The sequence below is a fragment of the Lygodium microphyllum genome, chromosome 5, assembly GCF_053477565.2.
Source record: "Lygodium microphyllum isolate KBCC chromosome 5, Lygodium_microphyllum_v1.1.10, whole genome shotgun sequence".
Classification (NCBI taxonomy): Eukaryota; Viridiplantae; Streptophyta; class Polypodiopsida; order Schizaeales; family Lygodiaceae; genus Lygodium; species Lygodium microphyllum.
In genome coordinates this window covers 4109659-4134649 of record NC_141139.1, presented here as the reverse complement: position 1 = coordinate 4134649, position 24991 = coordinate 4109659, and the positions used below count along the sequence as shown (strand labels likewise).

At 43.7% G+C, this 24991-nt stretch overlaps 1 protein-coding gene across 1 annotated transcript in view; it reads left to right on the top strand.

The window, feature by feature from the left end:
• LOC148035456 (uncharacterized) overlaps positions 1–18099 on the top strand; it is a 31457-nt gene extending 13358 nt beyond the window's left edge. The window contains exons 3-5 of the mRNA XM_087678818.1: positions 13359–13466; positions 14450–14542; positions 17581–18099. Coding sequence (XP_087534944.1) covers positions 13359–13466; positions 14450–14542; positions 17581–17766 — 387 coding nt within the window. The 3' untranslated portion in view covers positions 17767–18099. The remainder of the gene's footprint in view (positions 1–13358; positions 13467–14449; positions 14543–17580) is intronic.
• The last annotated feature ends 6892 nt before the right edge of the window (positions 18100–24991 follow it).

Sequence of the window (24991 nt, the reverse complement as noted above, 5' to 3'; positions counted from 1 at the left end):
GTCAACAAGATTATCACATTTATATGTAATCATCAGTACTTGCATGCTGAGTTTCGCAAGAGAAGTGACAAAGAACTTCTTAAATACTCGGATACACGATTTGCATATAACTTTCTTATGCTTGGTCGATTGCACTATTGCAAAGGTGCAATTCGGGAGCTATTTGCTAGTGATGAGTATGAAAATTGGACTGGGGCTGCCACTGCTACTGCTGTGTTATGTAATGCATATGTTTCTGATAGAGATTTTTGGGATGAGGTTAATCGCACCAACCAAATGGTTGATCCTATTATGCACATGTTGAGGCTTGCAGATGGCATGGATCCATGCATTGGGAATATCTATGAAGGTATGGATCGCATGATTGAGAGGCTGGAGAGTTTGGAACCAAATGCAGATAGGTATGAGCAGATCAAGGAGTTATGCATCAGCAGATGGAATGAGTATGACTCTCCTATGCATGCTGCAGCATATGTGCTTGATCCTGAGTTTGAAGGAAAGATGCAAGAAAGAGACCTTGAGGTGGTCAAGGCTTGGAACACATTGCTTGCGAGGCTTTATCCCAGCCGTGAAATGCAACGCAAAATTAAAAATCAGCTCTCTGTATATCGGCAAACATTAGGGATGTTTGGTACAAAGGATGCACTAGAGAAAAGGACAAATATTGGGGCTGCTTTATGGTGGGAGGACTACGGGGCAGAAGCTCCAGAGTTGCAGAGTTTGGCTATTCGTATTCTTAGCCAAACAATTAGCTCTTCTTGTTTAGAGCAACTATGGAGCTCATTCAATCACATTCACTCAAAGAAGAGAAATCGTCTTGGTACAATGAAGACGAATGACCTAGTTTATGTGAGCTCCAATCTTCGCTTGCTAGCTCGTACATCAGTTGCAAAGGCTGATTCTTTTATATGTTGGGAAAAAGATGACGATGATGATGATGGTGATGATGATGGGCAGGATGTTGTTCAGCAGGATGAGCATTCAGGCACAGTGGAGCCATCTTCCATGAATCAGAGCACTTAGTAGCTAGCCTTTTGGAACTTTAGAGTATTGACTTGGAAATTGGAGCTCTTGTAACTTGGATCTTTACTATTTAGGCTTTAAAGTTTAGTGCATATTTTGTGTTTTTGCAATGCACACTTGTTGCCAGTTGGACTTATGCAACATTGTTGATTAGAATGTTGAATTATGAATGCGACAATCCATTGCTGGTTACAATGTTTTGAATCTTTATTATTGTTGAAACTTGATTATTATGTCTCTAGAGTCTAATTTCATGAATTATGGTTGATATAATCTCTCTCTCTAGATTCTAAGACAAGTGTTGACTCTCTCTCTCTCTCTCTCTCTCTCTCTCTCTCTCTCTATATATATATATATATATATATATATATATATATATATATATATATATATATATATATATATATATATATATATATATATATATACCGTTCCCTCCGTTCCCGTTCCCGTTCCCGTTCCCCGTTCCTGGTAACTATGAGCCTCGGATTGGATAGTGATGGGCTACAACATAGTTGCCAAGTGTTTTTGAAACGGGAGGTATGAAACAGGTTTCACAGGTTTTCATAAAATATTAGAAATGGGTTTCATTGAGATATAAAAAAGTATGAAAGCTTTATATACATGTACTGTATGACTCAAGGACATAGAAAACATAGATTGACATTATTCATTATTCTATACAATGCAAATGAACATTCAACATAGCATCAATATTGGCATGCATCATGGTCCACTATCAATGCCCAGCATCGACTTCAGCTATAGAAGGAGCCATCAATATATGCAATCATCATGGATAACAACTCAAAAAAAACTTCAGTAATCAATGCTAATATCCATGTCAAAGTAAATCCATGATAAATGATGATTGCAAAAGCCCCAAGACATTTAGGGTATGGCATTTGTGAATTTAAAATAGGTGTTTCATACATTTATGAAATGCCTAGGTATGAAATAAGTTTCCTCACCTTATGAAATGGGTTTCTTGGTAACTATGGAGTGTAGTCGATGATGGCTCAATAGCAAATGGTAGGTGGTTGATGGCTGAAATATGCATGGTAGAGTGAGAAGCTTGCACAAAAGGATGAATACTGAATGGGGGCAGCCTATCTATTTATAGATGTGGATGGACCCTCCCAAATTAGGATTTCACAGAAACTCTCTCAAACTGCACATTGTTTTTGCATTTTTTATTGAGTATGTTTTGGGGCTATTCAAGAGGCTAATCAATGCATTTCTTAGCTGAGTGAATGAAGGTAGAGAAGTGTGTGGAAAAGATGAAAGAGGTAAGGAAGTAGATGAAGGTAGAGAGGAAAATGGTTTGTACTCCATGCCAGTTTTCACGTTAGGGTGACTAGTCCATTGTGGAGCTTCCATCCTTCCTACAAAATCATTAGACCGATGCAGTGAACCTAAAGGGGAAAACTTAAATTTACCTTCGATCTACTATTGAGCAAGATACATGAGGATGAGATCATATTTGGCTCGTGAGATCTTGTATGGTTTGTGAACTCCATGATAGTCTGAAGACTCTTTGGCCTTGTCAAATGAAGGAGCAAGTTGTTGTTGGGTATTTTACTCACGCCTTACTTACGCCTACACTCATATGGGAGTGTCGGTGATCAGTAGGACACTGGGGCACTTTTTACTCTCGGTAGGAGAGGTTTTTTCCCCCAGACTTATGGTCTTATTATCGTATGTACTTATGTGCTTATGTTACACACATTTAGGCACTTAGTGTGTGTCGGGTGTGAACACCCCCCTACAACCCTAAGGTTTAAGGGTTGTACTTTGTACTTTCAGATTACACTCATTCAGTCTATTCTCTTGGGTGTCGTGCTTCAACTCTGTCTCTCTCACTCTCACACTGTCTACTGAATCTGGTTGTATCTCGATCCTCTACTCTCACATTTGGTATCAGAGCGGTCCTCAGTCAGCAGCCAGGAGTCCCCGCCAGTCTTGCCCCCGAGTCGCCAGCTCAAGACCTGCCCAGTTCTACCCTGCGCGCAGCTCACAATCAACGCGCAACACTGCCCTGTCCCAGCACGCCACCAGCTGGAGCCGTCAACATCCCAGACGCGTCGCGTCAGCTGCAGGCGCTGACGTTTGTCAGCGCAGGCTTCTCACTACAGTCGTCCACGTCAGCAGCTGCGTCGCCTATCGTCGTCGCTTGTCGACCACGTCAGCAGCTGCCCGTCAGACCTCGCCCGTCAGCAGTCGCCCGTCAGCAGTCGTCCGTCAGTAGTCGCCCGCCAGTCTGCCTGCCGCCGTTGTAAAGCTCCACGTCAGCCAGTCCGCCCGCCCGTCAGACGACCTGCCACGCAACCAACCTGCCCGCTGTTTGACACCCGCCTGCAGCTCGCGACAGTTCTCGCGTCAGGTCCACGTCAGTACTCTGTCACACACCCAGGTAAAATTTTCAAAATTTTTATTATTTCAGCCCAGAATAAAATTCTGGAAGTGGAGGTTCACACGCGATTGGCACAGAACTACTGGAGAAATAAATTTCATGCAAATTTCTGGACTGAATCGTCAGAAATTTTGGGGCTTTTGTGTATTTGGAGAACAGATGCATTTAAACTGCTGATACAGTCACAGAACGACTGTTTTTGACAGAAATTTTGGCAAAAATTTTGGGGATTTATTCATAACAGTGTTGCATTGCACTGTTTGCACCTTGGGAAACGTGCAGTAAAAGACAGTTTTCTGACAGAGTACGCCCTTGCACATTAATTGCAGAAACGTATTTGCTGCAATTTCTGGAAATTTGCAGATTTCCAGTTCGTACTGCTTTGACATTGCTCATTTTGTCTTTGGAAATTTGTCATCATGGCAAATCAGGGAGGTGATGTTTTTACGTATGTATCCAAGGAGGACAGACTGGACGGAAACAACTATTCCCTTTGGTCATTTATGATGAAAAATGTATTAGTGGCCAAGAATTTATGGGATTATGTCAGTGGAGAGGAAACTCGGCCAGGAGTTGTAGCTCCCGCTACTCCTCCCCATGGCGCGCGTGGATAACGGGGACCTCAGCCCGCTCCACCTCAGCCACTTCCACCAAGAACTGCAGCTCAAAAAGCTTGGGATACCCATGATGCACAGGCCTTGTCGCTGATTGCTCTGGCAGTTCAGCGGTCCATCATACCTCATATCCGTTCGGCATCTTCTTCACGAGATGCATGGTTGACTTTGGAGCATATGTTTGCAGGAAAAAATGAGACACGGATCTCTTTCTTGAAGAAAGAGTTGGAAACTCTGAAGATGCATGAAGGTGATTCTATGCAGGATCACTTAAACAAGATTCAGGACTTGAGGGAGCAGCTCATGAATGTAGATGAGTATTTTTCGGATGCATAGTTGATATCCACCACCTTGAATTCCCTACCTCCTTCGTACTTGTCTTTTCATACTGCATTGAACCTCACCATGAGGATTGCTGAGCACCCACTCACTTTTATTCAGCTGGTTAGCTTGCTTCTAGAGGAGGAGCAAACACGGAAAAATAGTGGTGTGGATGCTATAGTCTCTGAGCAGGCTTTTGTGGCAAGACAGAAAGGCAAGAACAGCAAGGTAAAAAATGCTCCACAGAGTTCTGGCACTTCGGGCACATCACAGAATCAGTCACAAGGGGGGACGCAAGCAAAGAAAGGAAAATGTCATTATTGTAAGAAGCCCGGCCACTATATCACTGAGTGCAGAAAGCGCATTGCCAAAGAGAAGAAAAATGAGTCAGGAATGTCTGTTTCTACTACTCCTTCCACTGCTAGTGAGTCCGCGTCCTTTGTTGTGGACAGGGACTATTGTTTTTACACTTGCAGTTATGACATCTCTTGGGCCGATAGAGCACTTAGCTCTACAGAGGATGCTGACACTTGGTTCTTTGACAGTGGTGCTTCTAGACATATCACATCTCACAGAGATTTGTTTGCTTCAGTTAGTGCACCTCCCGTTGGGAAATCGGTACAGTGTGCCAATAATGCATCATACCCTGTTCGTGGTATTGGGGAGATTCAGCTCACAGCCATTGATGGCTCTATTCTCCGCCTGCAGGATGCTTTGTTTGTGCCTGGAATAAAGAAAAATTTGCTTTCTATTTCTTCTTTGGCACGTTATGGTATGCAGGTCACTTTTGATGATGACCGTTGCATGGTTCGAGAAAAAGAATGCATGACATTGGTCTTGACAGGATCTTTGTGTCATGGTTTATATGAGTTGGATGCTCTTTCAGTAGATCAGTCAGCATACTTGACATCCACTCTTACTCCTGCTATGATACAGGCGGAGTTATGGCATGCTCGTTTAGGGCATGTAAACTTTGGCAGCTTGATGCTTTTACAGCGTACTCAGATGCTGGATGGCTTACCTCTCTTGGAGAGACCTCCTGAGCACTTATGCGAGGGATGCATTTTGGGGAAAATGAATCGTTTCTCATTTCCTCGTGATGTTGCTTTCAGGGCAACAACCAGATTGGAGTTGGTGCATTCAGATGTTTGTGGGCCTATGCAGACCATGTCATTGGGTGGTTGTTATTATTTTGTGACATTCATTGATGACTTCACACGTTTTTGCTGGGTCTATTGTTTGAAAAAGAAGTCAGAAGTGTATGATGCATTTTTGGCTTTCAGTGCACTTGTTGAAAACCAATCTGGATGCCACATTAAGACTCTCCGTTCGGACCGAGGGGGGGAATACATGTCCTCTATGCTGAATTCTTTTTTGCAGCAGAAGGGCATAGTACATCAGTATACTACAGCTTATACTCCACAGCAGAATGGGGTAGCAGAGAGGAAAAATCGGTCACTCATGGAGATGGCCAGATGTATGCTGAAGGCAAAGAGCTTGCCTCATAGTTTTTGGATGGAGCCCAAGCGCCCTAGTACAAAGATGATGAAATCATGCAATGCAAAGGGGAAGGCACAACAAGGGGGAGAAGCCAATGTTGAAGACAAACTGCTGAAGCCTGTAGAATACCAAGAAGGGTAGAACCCCCTCTCAACCTAGATGTAAATGCCGAAGAAGGAAGAGGAGGCTGATGTCGGCGGTCTTTGTGTGGTGCTGAGAACCATAAGGAATGGAAGAAGATGAAGTGGATAAAGCACCCCGCTGGAAGAGCAAGATAGAAGTCATCGCCATGATAGTGTTGAGAGAGATGCTACACGATTCGCCTCAGGAGGGGAAACCTCCATGTTGGAAGAAGAGCGAGCACTCCTTGGATGATGAAACCATGAAAGAAAGGGTGCGCATCCCCACGGCTCTAGCCGAGGTAGAACCAAGGCAATCTACAAGTTAGCCCTACACTGAAAGACAAAACCTTACAAAAGTGATGAGAATTTGCAAACACAGAGGTTAGTGGTGAGATGCTCCAAAGCAAAACGTAACAAAGAGAAAATCTAACTAAAAAGACAATGCAATGAATATGTATGTGTGTAAGTAAATGCAACAGAAGACTTAAGAATGGAAAAGCTAAGGACAATGAATAATTTGGGCCCGACTCTAAGAGTGCGAAAAATGGATGCTAGACCTAGGGTATCCTAAAGGACCTAGAGACATGCTAGTCTAAGAAGGTGTCCACCATCACGTACTTCCAATAGTAGGGCTCTGCCAAGGGAATGCCTGACGAGGTGGAGAGGAAGGTGAGATAGATGCATGAAATACAATGGGATCAGGACCTGCAAACCAATCAGCCAGTCCCTCTGGGGTAGTAAAAGAGACTGTTTGCTGAGGCTGTGCTTGGGCCACATGTCCAGCAGCAACAATGGGTGCTGAAGTAGCAGATGAAGCATGAGTGGAAGGCGTAGCTCCACTGGACTGTGTAGTCACAGTGGTCTGCTAAGGCTTTTTAGGTGGAAGACCTTGGGCCTTGGAGCGACACTCCTTGTCCACATGGGCTCCTCTCTGGTAGTGTGCGCAAAACTGGTTTTTCTTAGGGAGTTCCTGCGAGATAGGTCGAGATTCTTTGGTTCCATCTATGGAAGACGAGTCACCCTTTGATTAGCTTGCCTTCGCATCTTACGAGTTCTTGCCACTGTTGGTTTTCCCTTCCGAAGAAGAGGCAACCAACCTCCTCTGCTTTGAATAAGGCTATGATGAGGATTGCTCGTGGACTTGATCATGCAGCCTCGCATAACACAAGAACTGGCACTCAAACTTGTAGAAGGTTGGCAATCGAAGCTGTGAGATGATGTGCTGAATGAAATTGAAGTATTTTTCAGACAACTTATTCAAGAAGAACATAACCTGATCGTTGTCTAACTTTGGAGAGCCAGTAGTGGCGAACTTGACAAGTAACCGCCTATATTCAGCTAGCTTGACTTTCAAATCATCCCCTTCCTTAATAGAAAACTCTTGAAGCTCAAAGCCGAGATTTATGCTGTATTGCGCTTGGGAATGGGCCCTAGAGTGCCCACCAAGCATGCGGGTAGTGTACAAGGTGGATCCATAGGTAGGGATGGGCTGATTAGACATGGGTATGGTAGCCGTATGAGTAGCCCCTAGTGGAGGTGGGATGGGAACATGTGGAGCAGAAGATGGAGATCCCTGCGCGTAGGTGTAACCAAAGGTAAGTGGGATGACGCACCATAAGCCGAGGATGGAATCCCCTACGTCTGAGTGGTCATGTAAGAGGTGAGTTTGGGGGTAGTGAGGGCGATGCCCATCACAGCTGTCCAAGTGCTATGGGTGTGCTCATTTGGAAAAAGGTGAGAGGCATTGTGTTAAAAGGGTGGCACCCCCCCTAACGAAGTACCATCGTGCAAAGAGGTAGAGAATGGGGTAGAGAAGGAGAAGGTGCTAGGAGCGGAGATGGAAGATTCAACCCCTAGTGTGTGTGAAGCAGATGTGGAGTGTAATCCGAGATTTTGAAAGGATGAAGAGAGATGATCAAGAGTGGAGGTAGAAGAGGGTGGGATGGTATAGAAGTGAGAAGTGTGTGCTACATGCTCAAATGAAACAGAAGCTGTAGATGTACCTGAATTCCGTCTGCGTCGTGAGCCCCCTCTACTAAAGTTCACATACGCAAAACCATCCGGATCTTGCACCTCAAAAGAAGAAACATGTGAGGGTTTTGATTCATTCAACTCAAAAGGGCGCCAGACATTCCAAATGCCGTATGTCCTCCATGATCGGAGAGGTGGCGAGCCTCACCAACCGGTTTGAATGTGGTAGCAAAGCTTGTAGGAGCAGTGTAAACATTACCGTACTTGTTGCGATAGTACTCCTCAAAAGCCTCCTCTGTCATATTAGTGAAATCTGGAATAGGAGTAGAAAAAAAAGGTGAAGATGAAAGTGGAGTGTCCTTCTCCTCATCGAGTCCATAATGCCGTCTTAGGGCCTCAAGTGATTTCGAAGCCTGATAGGACATCATAGAAACTAGAGAAGAAGGCGTTTGGGACATTGTGATTTGGTCAGGAGTCGTATTGTGTGTCTTTCACAAAGACTAGCTCTCCACAATATCCGTAGGATACTCTTTACAAGAGCACCGGCTCTGAGGAGAGAAGAACACAACTCTGAAGTGAATGAATACTACAAATGAATGTAAGAGTGTACAGATACTCAAGGGCAGAGTAGTGTGTCGAAAAGTGACATCCACCAGAGACGGATCCCAAGTCTATGACTACGAGTCAGCGAGTGAGGAGTTTGCAAAACGATGATGCCAGAAGGGCCTAGAGCACCAAACGCAAGTAGGAGAAGCTATGGAGGTGGAAGGCGGCCCCCAGATGAGTGTAAACGCAAACTGTGGATGTCGCTTGGATGAGGAGGAGCACCAGCACCTATCGCGTGGAGGAAGAGACACCAAAGGCAAGCAGTTGGAGTTGATGAAGATGCTGGCAATGGCTGGAAGATGCCAAATGCAGCTTGGAGGAAGGCACCAAACAGTGGGCAATAGCTTGGAGGAAGGCGCTAGGGCATTACAAGGGCTGATGGAGAGGTGGTAGCAGTCTTGAAGGCCGGAGAGCCACGTAGAGGTAGACTGATGGTTGAAATCTGCACTCAAGGGTCTGAAACCTGCACAGATGGGAATGAGGCTGAATGGGGGCAGCCTGTCTATTTATAGATGTTGAAGGGTGCCCCAAAGAATTAGGGTTTTTGGGGGACCATTGAAACTCTCTCGGACCGCTCCCCTTTTTCATCAATTAAGTGTACTTTGGGGCTGTTTTAAGAATGCTAATCAGCTGAAAAGCGTGTTTTAGCTCAACAATGTGATCAACTCTGGCTATTCACCCCAAGTTGCTTGATACTATCAGACTTCTAAGGTGCATCTCTCAGCTTGGCTTTCGAAGGCTTTCATAGTGGTTTAGAGAGCAACCATTGCCACCCCTCCCTTTCCTAAGACCACCATGGGGGAGTGGAGCTCGCCCTTCAAGCCCATTGCTAGGTGCGAGTGTGTGTCACACAACTCACCGTCTTCCTAGTCTTTGACCATGCCAAATAGGGACCTATTTGACAGACCCTAGAGTTTTCTCATGAGCATACATTAGACATCTAGCATCTTGGAGTGTGAACAACCTCCACTATAGTGGGGTGAGAGGTTCCAAGAAATTGATAGTCCAGTAGGAGCTGCAACCAGCCCTGGATGGACGTCTTGACATCCTTCTTCTACAAGAGCACAAACTCACCCACCCCAATAGGGTGTCAAAGGTTCTTCTGGGTGGTTTCCATATTTATTGGGAGTACTCTATTGGAATACATGGCACAAGTGGTGGGGTATGCTTTTCCATTGGCTTGAGGCTTCCATTGTGTGTGCAGAATCATGGGCAATTGTTGCAAGGAGAGTTCTATGGGTTTGGCTAGACATTGGGGATTCATGCATTGGGATCCTCAGTGTATGCACAGATGGAGCCTAGAGGTTCACACACACATGGGCTTCTGGATGGAGATTGTGGCTAGATTTGTAGAGGTGACTCCTGGATTGTTGGAGGTGACTTCAACAATTTGGATACCTAAGTGGAGCAATAGGGCTGAGGTTTTGACTTCCAGGGCATGGCAAAGGAGTAACAAGAGGCCTGGGAGGCTTTTGTCTTTGTAGTGGGAGCCTGTTATACATGGAGGGATCTGGTTTTCCAAAAGCGGGATGGCTCTTTGGACTTCTCTTAGGGGTACAAGAGGCTGGGATGTATCGTTGATTGGTTGGGCAGGTTTTATGTGGGAGAGTGGGGTCACACACCACCTTCACAGATCATGCTCTGGTTCTCCTCACACCAGATACCCTTGATTTAGCCCTGGATCCTTGCTGCTGTTGGATCTGAGACTCAACCTATGGGCGTTAGGAGGAAACAAGATAAGTCCCATGGCTGTGGACTACGGAGTGGCGGCAGTATGGAGGGATTGCAAAGGAGGTAATAGCGGTCTTGGGAGAGTCGAGTGGGATTTATCAAAAGGCCACCCTTTTAGGCTTAACAACAATGTTGGGAGGAGGAGAGGGCCCTTTGGCAGGACTTAGCAGCAATACAAAGGCTACTACAGAAGGCTCTTGGCAATCCCGTCCTCCACACCTAGGAACTATGAGCTCAGATAGCTCCTGTGAGCCTAGAGGAGAGGAGGACATAGTTCTCTTTCTGCACCTCAACTGCCTTCTGGGCATGGAAAGGGGACACTGGAGAGAGAGTTCTTCCAGGTGCACCAACCGCACACCTTGGGGAACAAGATTCTCAGCCTTCATAACTAGTATGGGAGAGTCCAATCATGTCCTGAGGAGATGATGGGACCAGCCATTGACTTCTATGGATAGCTTTTTTTTAGCAGGAGCCGATTTCTACTCAAGTGCCTTGTTGCATGCAGCAGGTGGGGGATTGCCTCCCATCCCTCGTGACAACTGAGATGGGGGGACTCCCTCCTTCCTCGTTCACTGAGGAGGAGCTCTTCAAGGCATTTGGATCACAGGATGGGTAGAAATGCCCTGAGAGGATGGGCTGTCCAGAGCCGCCTTCTTCACCTATTGCGAGGATGTGAAGAGCCCCTTGTTGCAAGCATTTCAAGAGATCTTCAGGTTCGGGCTGATGCCATGCAGCTTGTCAGTAGGGTGGATTAATCTCCCCCCAAAGGGGGAGACTACCTGAACTTGTTAAGGCTGATCACCTTGCTGTCAATTGCCTGTAAGGTGTTGGCCAAGATGACTCTGCCCCATTCTCCTGGACATCATTCATGCCTTATTCATGACACATAGACATGCTTTGTCTAGGAAGGGAGCATCCTGACGATGTACACTTTCTTTGAGCTGAAGAAAGAGACTGGTACTAGAGGTGTTTTCCTTGGCAACAGGTGTGCAAATGAACTGGTCGAAGTTGGTTACAAACCCAAATTCTAGCATCGAGTAGGGCATCCACCTAGGCTTTAAATGGGTGATTAGTGGTCAGACTGTCAGGTGCCTCGGTTTCAAGGGGGGAGTTGGCATCACACCAGCCTAGAAGTTCATTCTGGTGCTTGACTCTATTTGCCAGAAGCTGGCCTGGAGCACAGTTGGCCTCTCCTTGGCAGGCAGGCCTTTATTGGTCAACCAGGTCCTCCTGGTACATTGCTTCCTTATGTGCTTCTCTTTGTCTTGTATGGTTTAGCTTTGCTGCTTGGTGTGGAAACTCCTTTGGGATGGGTCAGATGGGTCCAGGGATTCTTGTGCCAAGGTGGTTGGAGAAAATATCTGTCACTGCTCCAAGGAGGCTTTGGGATCATTGATCCAGAGTTTCAGAGTTAGGCCTTGCTAGGCAAGCTAGTGATCCAAGGGCTCACCCCAAATGGATAGACAGGGAAAATTCTCCTCCAAATGGCCTTTTAGGAGTGCTGGCCCCTGCTAGGTGGGGAGTGGAGACCATCCTCAAGGTGGATCTTCATCTCAGAATAGACCACACTACCCAAATCATCCTTCCTCGCAGCTTGCTATTGGTTTTGGCAGGGTCTACGTAAGGCCCTAGAGTCTCATCCCCCAGCATGGCAAGAGGGGGTTGATCAACAGCAGACAGCAGGTCACCTGGAACCCATGGATTAGAGATCACAGGCTACAACTAGGAGAGCGCTCTCATGTTCAGTGGGCTGGTTGGAGGTTGGCCTTACTCACTCTATTAGGGTTTGGAGAGATGTCTACTGGTTGGCAGATCAGGAGGCTTTACAGCAGGTTGCAGGTTGTCAGCAAGGGCTATAGGCTAGGAGGAAAGAGATAGATGCAGTGATCCCAATGGAGCGGCTAGATCCTCCTCTCGCTAGTGTAGGTACGTGAGAGGTGTGGGTACTTCAGTTCTTGCTGATGGGCATTCCCTTGCAGGTGGCGGGCAGAAGTGGTGGCTCCCATTTTCCCCCCAACCCCCTGCAAAAAAAAAGGTACTTGCTTTATAGTTTAGAAGGGTGGCTGATTGGTTATTGACAGAGAACAGCACGACATGGTGCTATCCAGTATCCCTTGGAGGATCCGTGTTATTGGTCTCCAAATATCTCAGCAACCGAAATGCAGCAGACTCCACTTTTTGACCTTACCAGTGCTTTACTGTTGCAGAGCTTCATGCTAGGCAGTCACAGTGTGGCCATGTTCCAACTCCTCAGAAAGTTCTGCAGGTTAGGTAGTCTGATGTGCATACAAGGTGCTGGTCATTGAGACATTTTGGCCTGTAGGGACAATAAACCTAGGAGCGCAATAGCAGATCCTGCCCATTGCTGTGCTTGCAGATAGACATAGGCAATTAAGATGAGCAGAAGTTGTCGTGGGAAGAAGCTGAAGGAACAATGTGGTAGAAGAGGAAAGGTCCCTTGATGGTCAAAAAATTATTTGTAATATTGGATATAGTAGATAGTTTGTTAAGGGTCGTCAATCTTGTAATCCCACCCTTACCTAGGATGTGTTTCCTGCAAGGACCCTCTCTTTTAACATTTTGATCATTCTCTTCTACTTCTTTTGGACTATTTGGGTGCGCTATGCAGCGATTCAGTTCGTACATGGCTGGGATACAACAAGTTCCCAATAGCATGTGTTAGATGGTAGAGACAGAGGAGACACGAGGCACTTCTTATTGGGCTGCCCTGGAGTTCAGGATGTCCAGAGGAGAGCTATCAAATTGGTATTCCATGGTCAAGAGAGGCTCTGATAGTGACCTCGGGGACTGTAGCTTGCATCACATGGAGATCCAGTATGCCACTATGTATTCAATTTTCTCCTTGAAAATTAGTGAGCAGACTTTTTGGTTATTCTGTTTTACAGTGATGTCCTGGTTGGATTGAGGTGTTTAGTAGATTCTCTTTTCTTGGAGGCTATGTACCAAATATTTGTAGAGAAAGTTTGCAAATCTGTAGAATCTAGAAGTAGAGGTATCTGATATGAATACATCAGGACTGTGTCGTCATTTTAACAGGTGGTAGCTTTGAGAGTTGCAATTTGTGAGCCCAACACAACGAGTCTAATATATCGTGCTGGATGGGTTGAAGACAAAAATATTTCTGATGAAGCTGTTCTTTACAAGGTAATTTTTTGTCATGGGATTCATTTGTGTTGTTTAGTGGACACAGGCTATAATACATTATAGTTGTACGTTTACAAGTAGGAATTCACATGCACACCCCTTTCTTGTGATCTCAAGTGTTTAAGGGTGTTACAAGACAACATGAATTTCTTAATCATAGGCATTGTCTTGTCATCTCTCTAGTGCTGGTAGAGTAGATGATATTCAGTGGTATAAGATTTCATCTTCCTTTTCATACTTGTTTGGCAGCATGTGCATCCATAAGTGATTCATGTGAAATGCAGGAAACAGACGTGCTTATGCAAGAGAGACCTCAAATCTTCTGGATTCTGAAAGTTCCATCACAGACTTCCACCACCACCACCACCACACCCCCCCAAAAAGATTAATGTACTCACTCTGATATCAATTCCAGCCAATCTCTATCTCGTGGTATCAGGATTTATATTTCTGAAATTTCATTTAGAGAGTTCCACCATTGATGACCCATACAATGTATCTTTCATGTTCCTCCTGTCTTTAGCCATTGTGGATTGTTTTATTTTGCAAATTTTGTGTTTAAAAAATTGAACTATGGGTTTTATCGTCGTCCAGGTTATTGTGACCAGTTCCAAACTCTCATTCCATGACTAGGCACTCTTAATATGCATAATGTTTCAGCCAACAAAATGGCATTGTAAGCCTCTGTTATGACAAGCAAGATCCATAGATAGTGTCACAGTGACACAATACCTCTTTATGAGAGGATTTTGGTATTAAGTTTAAAGGAGCATCATACTATCGTCACTTCTTTGCTTGGTATCATATGTGAAAATATTTATTAACTATCTGTGGCCCATTTGAGTGCTTGCGTGCACCGACAAAGTGCATTCTTTTGTTTTATAAGAGTGTTGAGCAATTGAAGTTCTTTTTTCACTATTCAAGGCATGAACTTGATTCCATTGCAATCAAAAACCTAAGTATGTAGGGGTTTTCCTGTGCAGGTGCTGAAAGAAGGTGGGTTTGATGCGGATGGATTGTTGCAAGCAGCTAAGAGTACTGAAACAAAGCAACAACTTAGAAACCTTACAAGTGAGGTAAAAAACCTCAATAAAAGTTAAATTTACTTTCAACATTAGAATCCGTCTGCTTAATTAAGGATTTTGATAGCCGCTTCCAGCAAATGTGTTTCAACAGACCAATAAAACTTGTTGCATTGAAAGGTACATCCATGCACAAGTGACTTAACATGAACTAAATTTTCTAGTCAATAAGCCATTTTATTCCAACCCGAATTTTTTTTCTTTTTCTTTTTCTTTTTTTTCGTTCACGGGCGCGCACATGGGCTTCGTTGCTCTCACCAAATATTAGCCAAGTGATCAAGAGCCACACTAGTATTTTTCCTATACACAAATAGGATAGCTTCCAAAGAGATTGAAATAGCAGAGCTTGATTCTACTAGGACCCCCTTCCTCAGTGACTACCAAGGAGAAGGATGAACCGAGTGTTTGAGTCAGCAAGAGCTTGGACTTACACCAACACAATGTGTATGTAGGTGTCCAATCGAGTGATGCACCTAGCAACTCTAGAACCCACAACTACACAGTTATAAGCTCTAGTGTTAATCTCTAGGCATGTTTTACACCATGACTTAATCTAGCAAGTTTGTACACCACAATCCTTGTTGTGTCCCAAATATCATTACATTCTCGCTTGTTGGTACGTGAAAAGCAAAAAGCAAGCAACATGCTGTATACAAGGTTCATGATCTGCATATCAGAGGCAATCATCAAACATTCTAGCTCTCAATATATGTGCAAAAAGTATTAAGGTGGTTTAGGGCTTGTCACATCCCAGTTTGTTAGTTCCTGAAAAGCAAAAAGTGAGCAAGCTGCAACGTGCTACGTACAAGGTCCATGATGTGCACAATAGACAATCACCAAACATGTCCTGCTGTCAATGATGTGAAAATTTTAAAGTTATAAATGAGGGGGTTTAGGGCTTGTAAAAATGGCATGACAATGCCAAACCGTTCTAGAACCAAAAGTAGGAATCATGAAGGGATCATAAATAGGTCTCTAATGGCAAGTGGAAATGTTAGCTTGCTTTTTGCATTTATGTGGGTTGAACATTCCCAGGTTTTGAATGGCCAGTGAAAAGGAAATTGATGTAAGGTTACAATCTAGTTGGACAAGCAGAACCATATTTTGGCCAACATTTGTGTTCTAGAGTTCTAGATTCTGCGAGAATGAGCAACAGAAGTGCAAGAATCACAACTGTTGAACACTCAGAAGAATGAACAGTGAAAGAGAGAACTCTGACTGTTCATTCTTCTGAGTGTTCTCAAGGGATTTGATCAGAGATTGTACTTGATTGGTGGCCAAGGCCAATGCTGTTTGGGGATTGCATAAAAGTGGAGCATGGTGGAAATTAACTGTGGGTGGCTCAATAAGAACCCGTTCAAATGTAAATTTTTTCTTTGGAGAGTACTGATAGGTGGCCTGCCCCTTGCTTTTGCCCTCTCCAGATGCCATATTTCAAATGGCAACTGTTTCTTTTGTGCTACCAGCATGAAATCTTCCCACCAAAGATTCATTTCCTGCCGATTGGCCTGAAAGATCTGGTCCATGCTCTCTGACATCTGCAGGGCTGTGGTGGGTCCTTCCCTCCATCCATCAGATGGGGTCTTCGGCAAGTCAAAATATCCTACTCCAGCCCAATTACATACGAAAATGTTAGTTCATTTTCTTGGGTTTTGGCACTGTTGGCACAACTGGGTCACCCAGAATGCTTTTATCTTTCATTCTGCCTCAAGGATTCAAAGGCATGTTGCCAGGCTGAAGGGTTTTCTTCATTGGCCACTAGATCTTATTCAGCACAGTGGTCTCCTCCCACGGGAGGATTTAATACCTTAGCATATGGCAGTCTCTTCTGCTACAAAGCTGTGACTCTTGTATATTTATCTCAGGGAGAACACTAAACTGCAAACAATGAACGAACTGGCAATGGAATCCATAACACAATACAAGAGATGTACCATACAAATGACACAGGTGAATGGCATCTGTGGTGACCAGCAATACCTCCAGACTCCCTCTCCAAGTGGATGTGATCCGATGTAGCAAGAATGGAGGACTGGAGTATATGTCGACTCTAGAGCGAGACCCGAGACTAATGGGCTAGCCCTAAATGGGCTGTCCAATTGCCCATAAAGGTGCCCAATACAAAGCCTAATAGAGCCTAACATGCATGTGATGTACACCACTAATAGATTGAACTTGAAACATCACACAATTACGTAAACAGAAGTACCTTCAGATTTCTCGCTTTTGACTCAAGATAATGATCCTTAACTATTTTAATTTTGACAATGCAATTTGAAAATTAACATGATCACGACATGTGGTGCGTCTTACATTATTTTCTGGATCCAACATATGAAGATATATGGCAAGTGGCAAGTATTCTTACACTATACTGGGTTTGTTGTCTATTTCCCAACATGCTTGTTTTATTTTCTACAATATGTAGTTAGGCTGCCTCCCATTATTCCAAGCAGGAGGATATTATTGGTTGCTATTGAGCACAAGGGTCAGAGGGGGACATCAAAAGGAGGCCTCTATATGGAGGAGAGTAGGTGAGCAACTTTGAGCTTCCCTCAAAGCTACAAACCGTGAGCACCCCAGTTTGAGAAGGGAGAGGACCTGTGAGCTATCATGTTATTGGTTGGAAACATAGGCCTGTTGGGGCATGTGCCAACCTCAAACATCCTCATGACTTTGAAGAGTTTCATGGATGCATCACTTAAGAGGCCACTTGTATGGGTATGGATAATATGCTGAAAGACACATAATTCTGCATGTTCTTCCCCCTTCACATATTTAGATAATCAAGCAGCAGCAGATTGTGTTTTTCCTCTGCTTCTACATGGATGTTTATGCAGATACTTCTCATCATTAGTAATTACAGATATTAAGTGAGCTGTTAGCTGAATGGTGGATTTCGGTTTCTCATTTGCTGTGGGATTGCCTTGTTAGATGACTCTTGTTGCGATCTTTAATGTGAACAAGTCCAGTCTTGCTTTCCTTTATGTAACTATCTGTTGAAAGAAGCTAATAGTGTTGCTTGCTCGAAGGTATTGTCACTTGGAGCTTGCGGAGCACCTACTTTTCTGATTCTTGATCCAGATGGGAAAAGGGTGTCACTCATATGGGGCCAAGATAGGCTTAATATAGTCGCTGATATGCTTTGTGGTTGGCATCCTAACTCACGTGGATCTGTTACAATCAATAATGAAACATCGTTGGTTTCAAAGTTGTGATCTAGTGAAACCTATGGTCACTTCTTCAACGTTTGCCTATATGAATATCTGAGCATGTAATTTGAAGCAACAGTGCAAAAAATCGTGTTGACCACCTTGAAATTTGGGTTCAGGAATGTTTGTTTATGTATGTAAATAAAATGACTCTGGTGCATGATATACAATCAGTGGCAATGATACTGGCCACCCCATCACCTTCAGTAGCAGAAAACAAAATTATTTTTATGCAATGGTCTGACTGCAACAGAAAGTTTACTTTGTAGTATTCGTGTTAAAATTTGTCAGAATATCTCAATCGAAGAAGTGTATGAAACAACATACCTTTCCAGGAAATGCATACATGCACAATGGATGATATGTGGGCATGCAAATTTCAGCATAAACCAGGTTCACCATGCTTGCACAACCATTACCTTTTCCAATGAATCTGGAACTTTATCAGTAAAGTAAACTTGAATACTTCAATTATTTTTCCTAGTATTTTCAAAGGCTAGGACTTTTAATTTGGGATGCATGAGAACCTACAAAAGGACTCTAGTCTAAAATCTGCACTAGACAAGGCCCAATTGAAGTTATACAAAGGGATGGAATTATCACCATCCCCTTTTAGAGAGAATTAATATTCAGCTGTATGAAATAGGAACCCTTACAATCATCCATAAATCATTAGTACATGTGATGCTTTTAAAGACAATTGATATTGAGCTGTGTGAAATAGGAACCCTTACAATCATCCATAAATCATCAGTACATGCGATGCTTTTGAGAAGTGTTCATCTTGTTTGGACAGGAATTTTGAACCACCAAGCTTGATTAGTGCAGCATCCTTTTGTCAACAACGCATCATACTATTAGCACACCCACATTTTTCAGTATCTGTCAAGCTCTATGTTCTAGGTACTTTTGGCAATGATACTCGGGCTTGGTGGTGGGTCCTTTTCTTTGATGCAATCATTGGTGATGGATAAGATGGCAGTTTATTGGCGATGATTTACTTGGTGGACAATGCCTGAATGCAACTTGCCCCTGGTTGTCGAGCTTGAAGACTACTTGATGTTGCATAAAAAGGTGCAGCTTTTTGAGTCTTAATCATGGAAAGGAAGAGCATTTCTTTGTCAAAAATGGATGTAGTGATGGAAGCGTGTGGAAAAGTGCTGTAATAGACTGCTGTACACAAGAGACAGAAAAGAGAAAGAGAAACAGTGCTAAAGAAAAGAACACTGCACAAGGAACTCAGAAGCAAAGAGATACTCGGGAAATGAAATCCATATACCAAGATATGAGATAGTACAAAACCAATGTGAGTCACTGTGAGGGCACTGGCACTTGCTTCTCTCCCTCCACCAGAACTAGTCGGGTGATGAATGATCAATGAATGTGGAGGAGAAGCTTGAATAAATAGGAAAAAATGATGCCATAAAACATGTCAGGTCGGCCAGCATTCAATGCTAGTTGTCCAGCAATAAATGCTAAAATGACCATCATAAAATGCCTAGAGAAATGCCTAAATAATCAAGATAATATCCTTGTGCCCTAGCCCATTGACATGCATAGACTCAGCCATGACCTAACATATCTGCTAACACCCTCTCTTAGATCATGGGTGACCTGATACAATACAATATACAATTTTAATCTCCCATCATAGTATATGCAACAAGGACCACCAGAGTATAACCATAGATACCCTAGTAGTGGGTGCACAACCACCACCAAGGTGCCATGGAGAGAACTTGATGTCAATGTCGATCGTACTAGCTCCAAAAAACAGAGAAGAATCGTAGCAGCTCTTAATATCTGTCAACAATGTCTCGTAGTAACATACAAGACCATCTTGTCAAAAATGCCTCTGAATATATGTGACCATGGATTTTCCGCCTTTGGCTAGACTGTCAAAGTGTTTGTGAGCTTAGACTAGGAGCCAATTCCTCTATCAATCAAACAGAGAGCTCATCACGAACTTGGATGTCAATCCCAGCTCCAGGATTTGAGCCAGCGAGACTTCAATTGGTGCGTCAAGGAAACCCCTCTCTGGAACCTCTGCACCTGTACAACTGTGTAGATGAGGTTCACCTATTCCATCTCACCAACCTCTCACATTCCCTCTCTAACACTTGAGAGTTATAAGGGATAACCCCATCACCTGTACTAGCAGCCTGGAAGGGAGGTCTCTGCAGTCATCAGTGGGCCCATATAGATAGAGCTAAGACTTGGACTTGGAGAAGAGGAAGACTCACCGAGAGAGGCATCACCCATCATCATCGTTCGCACTTGCTCCTGTTGTAAAGCTATTAATGGCTTGTAGTCCTTCTGGAGGTGTCCCTTCTTGCCACAATAATAACATTGAGACTTCTTCTATTGTATGGCATCCCTCTCTGAAATTGGAACATCTGAAGTATCAAGAGATAGTATCCTCACAGAAACCTAAAGCTGAACACAAGTCTCCAACATAACACTTGTAGATGAGTGAAGAATATTTGTATGCTAACCATCAGGAGGAGATGTGGGAGGAGCCATCATGAGGGAGATACAGAGAAGATGAAGAAAGGTAAGGGATCTTTAGAGGGAATAGTATGCCAAAATTATGAACTCACGAGGATTGCACTAGTTCCAAGCAGGAAAGAAAGCTCATAGAGAAAAGATCAACAATAACAAGAGTGTAGTGATGAGAACACAGCAACTAGATACACATGAACCCTCTCTAAAGCTAAGGAGTGTACCACAAAGTGAGAAGACAGAACAAAAATAACTAGAACCAGCCTGAAAATATTGTCGCCCAGCCTTGCATAGAAACAGCCAAAAAGCGAGTGCTGATTAGTAAAATGTAGGCAGCAGACACGAAAACCCAGATTTGGAAGGGTCAATAACAGGTCTCCAGCCTTGAAACAGGCCCAAAAAGCTGAAAACGAAAATGGGAGTCTACAAAACACTGAGGAGATAGGCCAAAAATGATCAAAAGGCTGTAAATCAGTCGCAGCAGTCAGAACAGGTCCAATCAGCAAACAAAAAGTCAAAACTCAGACCTGAAACAGTGTAAACAGCAGCAGGAACAGTAATCCTGAAATCTGATACCATGTCAGAAGTGGATGCAGCGATGGAAGCATGTGGGAAACTGCTGTAAATAGATTGTTGTACACAAGAGACAAAGAAAAGAGAGAGAAACAATGCAAAAGAAAAGAACACTGCATAAGAAACTCAGAAGCAAAGAGATACTCGGGAAATGGAATTCATATACCAAGATATGAGACAGTACAGAACCAATGTGAGTCACCAGCTGTGAAGGCACTGGCACCTGCTCCTCTCCCTCCACCAGAACTAGTCAGGTGATGAATGATCAATGAATGTGGAGGAGCAGCCTGAATAAGTAGGGAAAAACGATGCCATAAATCATGTCAGGTCGGCCAGTAATAAATGCTAAATGACCATCATAAAATGCCAAGAAAAATGCCTAAATAATCAAGATAATATCTTGGTGCCCTAGCCCACTGACATGTGCAGACTCAGCATTGAACTGACATATCTGCTAACAACCTTAACCCACAGCCATCCCTAGCAAAATGCCTAGATACTTGGACCAAGTTCCCATGTTGATCTCAAATGCTTCTTTCAAGACTGTCTGTCCAGAGACTTTGGGGGAACCAACCTCCAGTCTTCTTTGGAAGCTCAATCCTAGATTATTGTTCTTATATATTCTCTGGCCACGTGTGTCAAGAACAATTAATTTGTTGTTGTACCCTAAAACATAGATAAACAGTGCCTGTACTGGTCCATCTGGGCCCTCGGGCACCCTTCATTGTATGCAGGACCTCTCAAATAGAAGAATAGGAACTTCCACACAAGTGTTGGCAATCGTTTGGCAGAGAGAAGAAACTAGCACCTAGGAGGAGGATATCCGGCAAAAGTACCTCAAGAGACTATGAGCAGAAGCTCAAATAGAAGAATGGGTTCTTCCATCCAAGTGCTGGTAATCATTTGGGAGAGAAGAAACTAGCACCTAGGAGGAAGATAACCTGGAAAGCCACTGTGTAAGTCTGACTTACTGCTCAAGATATTTAAGACACCCAATTTTGTGAAATGCATGAACCATCATTAAGACCTATCAATGTACCATAATACCTGTATGCCTGCACCAGTTATGATTCCTCATAATATAGTTTTGTAATCGCCATCATGAAGCTCTCTGCAAGTACCATGCCTGCAAACAGGCAAAGTCAAGATAGTGGCTGATGCCTTGGTGCAAATCCAACATGCAATAGCAGATTCTGGCTGAAAATAGGGACATGAGGGACAAGTATGGCAAACACAATAGGGAATTTCCCATGACAAATGCCACAACTGCATAATGGCCATTCATGTGCTCATGAGTAAAGACCTGCAAGAGCTTTAAAACCTTCGGTTCAATATTAATTGAACCATCACACCTATTTTGCTCCAGGTTTGCTAAAATTAAGGGTTAAAGAGACTCTCAATCATCTCATGTCCTTGACAAAGGAAATGGATCCTCCTATGGCATGGAAGTCAAGAAGCCTGAAACATATGACACACACAAAACCCTGGCCCAAGGGAGCAAAACCTCTGACATATCACTGTGCATTCTACAGTTCCAAATATGGGAGTCAATAAGCCTTCTGCTTGTCCCTTAAACCAGGTGATAGTTCAGTTTGGGAGCCGAAGTGACACAAATCATGATAAGGGTTGAAATCAGTTCCAACGTCGTGGTAGTAGCTCATACACCTGACTGCTGGGTTGGTGGATGGAAGCAAGGATTTTCTTTCCATCCTGGGCTAGCTGTTGTAAGGCTTCTATCACAAAGAAAGCGGACACACTGAAAAAATATAAGCTGGAAATTTTTGGTTTTCCTTGATATTGTAGAATAAGTTTTGTTAATAACACCTCGGAGAAACTCCCCTTGAGGTAAAATTTGAAGTACAAAGAATCCCATGAAGGAGCAACTGAATACATCACATATGCGATACAATGGTTGTGTGAACAACCAATCTAATGGCTATAATGCCAGACTGTGTAAGGATCAAGGTGAAAGGTGTCAGACTGCCAGGTCTGCAAGAAGGCCTCTCTCCTCCTTGTCATCCTCTCAAAGCCACCTTGCAGATACTTGGGACCAGCTCAACAAACTTTTTGCAACTCAATCCAGAAGCTTCAAGTTTGGGTTACTTGTTGAATTTTTCAGATTAGAAATAAAACCCCTGTCATCTGTTGCATCTCATTTAAATCATATGAAAGGCTTGCTAACCCAACTTGTAGAAATTGAACTCGTGGAAGAAGCCATTGCTATTGGTGACTCGCTCAAATTCCTACTTGAGGAGTATGACCACGTGGTCACTATTCTTATCAACATGTCCTCTCCTATGTTAGTCGAAGTTGAAGCCTCTCTCTTCCAGAAGAAGAGAAAAGACTGAAGTTCAAGGAAGAAGTCTCTGCAACACCCAAGTACATTGGGTTTTGGGCAGGTAAACCTGATGGTCTTTGTCAAGCTAATTTGTAGCTCAAGTCCACATTTATTCTCTAGTCCTATCAGAATTGTTGGCTTGGGTGTTGGGTTTTAGTTTATTCTCTTGATCTTAATACACCCATGGATGTGTCCTTGCAATGATTTGAATTCAGCATACTATTCTTAGCAACTTGCTTGTTTGTTCCCCCCCTTGACTGTGGTTTAGTGCCTATTGTGATATGATATCCTAATGGCCTAAGTCTAGGTGTATTGTGCAGACTAGCTAGTGCAATCTGAAATCATCTCGTATGTCAGCTAACCCCCACCCAAGGTTGAATATGTGATGGTATTAAAGTGAGTAACCTAAGTTGAAGTGCTCATGCTCATTATGCAAGAGACTTAAAACTAAGAGGGGTGTTAAGCAGCTATCCCAGGGTCAATGCAGATTTTCGTAAGGTTGAGTCCCTAGAGGGTGAAAGTAGGGGCCCAAGGATGAAATGTGTACCCAAGGAGTGGTGCAAGTTTGCGGAATCAAACCAAAAGGTAATGAGGTGTGGGGTGTCAATTCAGATCATGTTGGAATTTGTGCTCAAGGTTCAAATGTGTAACTAGGTCAATCACTTCCTTCTTTTTTTTCGTATCTCTCATGTGATTGAATAGAATGCTTGGGTGTCTGCAAGTCCTACAACCTTCTGGTTTTCTAAGATTTGAAGTCAGATCCTCACTACTTTCCCCTTCTTCTTTTAAGAATACAATGTGTCCCACTACGAGGTTTGTGTTTGTGTCCTCTGTTGATACTATGCGGTTACGTTGTCGCCCAACCCAAGCCTAGGAAGGTTGTGGACTTAATCAAACAATTGATTGGTGCTGGGCTTGAGGTGATAAGGCGTGGAAGCTCAGGGTGAGTGATCGACTCGGGGAGGTGCAGCAGCTCGGTGTGTAGGCAAAGCAAGGATAGTCGCGGTCCTCGGGATGGGTCCCTGTGACAAGGGATCGGTGTAGCAGGGCTGGGGAGGGACTCGATGCAACCGATGGGAGGGTTTGCATTGACTCAGGAGTGGATGCCTCGAGGTGGAGGTGTAAAACCATGAAGTCGAGTTAACCCGGGGTGATGCAGAGGGACTTGGTGCGAGGGCGTGAATTGGGTGGAGTCGACTGCAAGGTTGGCGTAATACTTGGGCTCAATTGGACAAGATGTATGTATGCCACATTGGTTTCTTCCTTCTGGTAGTGCTTAATATGTGGGTGGAGAGACTACATGTCTTTTTGGGATCATTACCCTTTCGTCTTAGAAATGATTCATCAATAGTCAATGGATGCCTTCAAGGCCCTGCTCGCTCATTTTCCCCTATGGTTAAATGACTCTTTTTTGCTACATGATTGGTTCTCATTGTATATGGAGCACTTCTTCCGTGACAAATGGGACAACACTTTCTTGACCTCAACCTCAATAATATTTGCCTCCATAAAATTTGCCCATTGAGGCTTCACCTTGTCATGCACCATGTTGAAGAGGTAATAATGGGTAGCAAGAAGTGTGTTAATGAGACTTTCTTATGGACCCAACAAAGATTTATAATACTCTAAACACAATTGAATGAAAGATGCAAGCTCAATGACCATAGTGCCATATGCACCCAACAAGCACACAAGATTGACATGTGCATTTTTTTGGCAAAGGCAAGCAAACAAATGATAAGCCTAATAATTATTATCATGGGGAGCATCTTGGCTAGCCAATGGTTTACATTTTTGTATATTACCCATCTTAAAGAG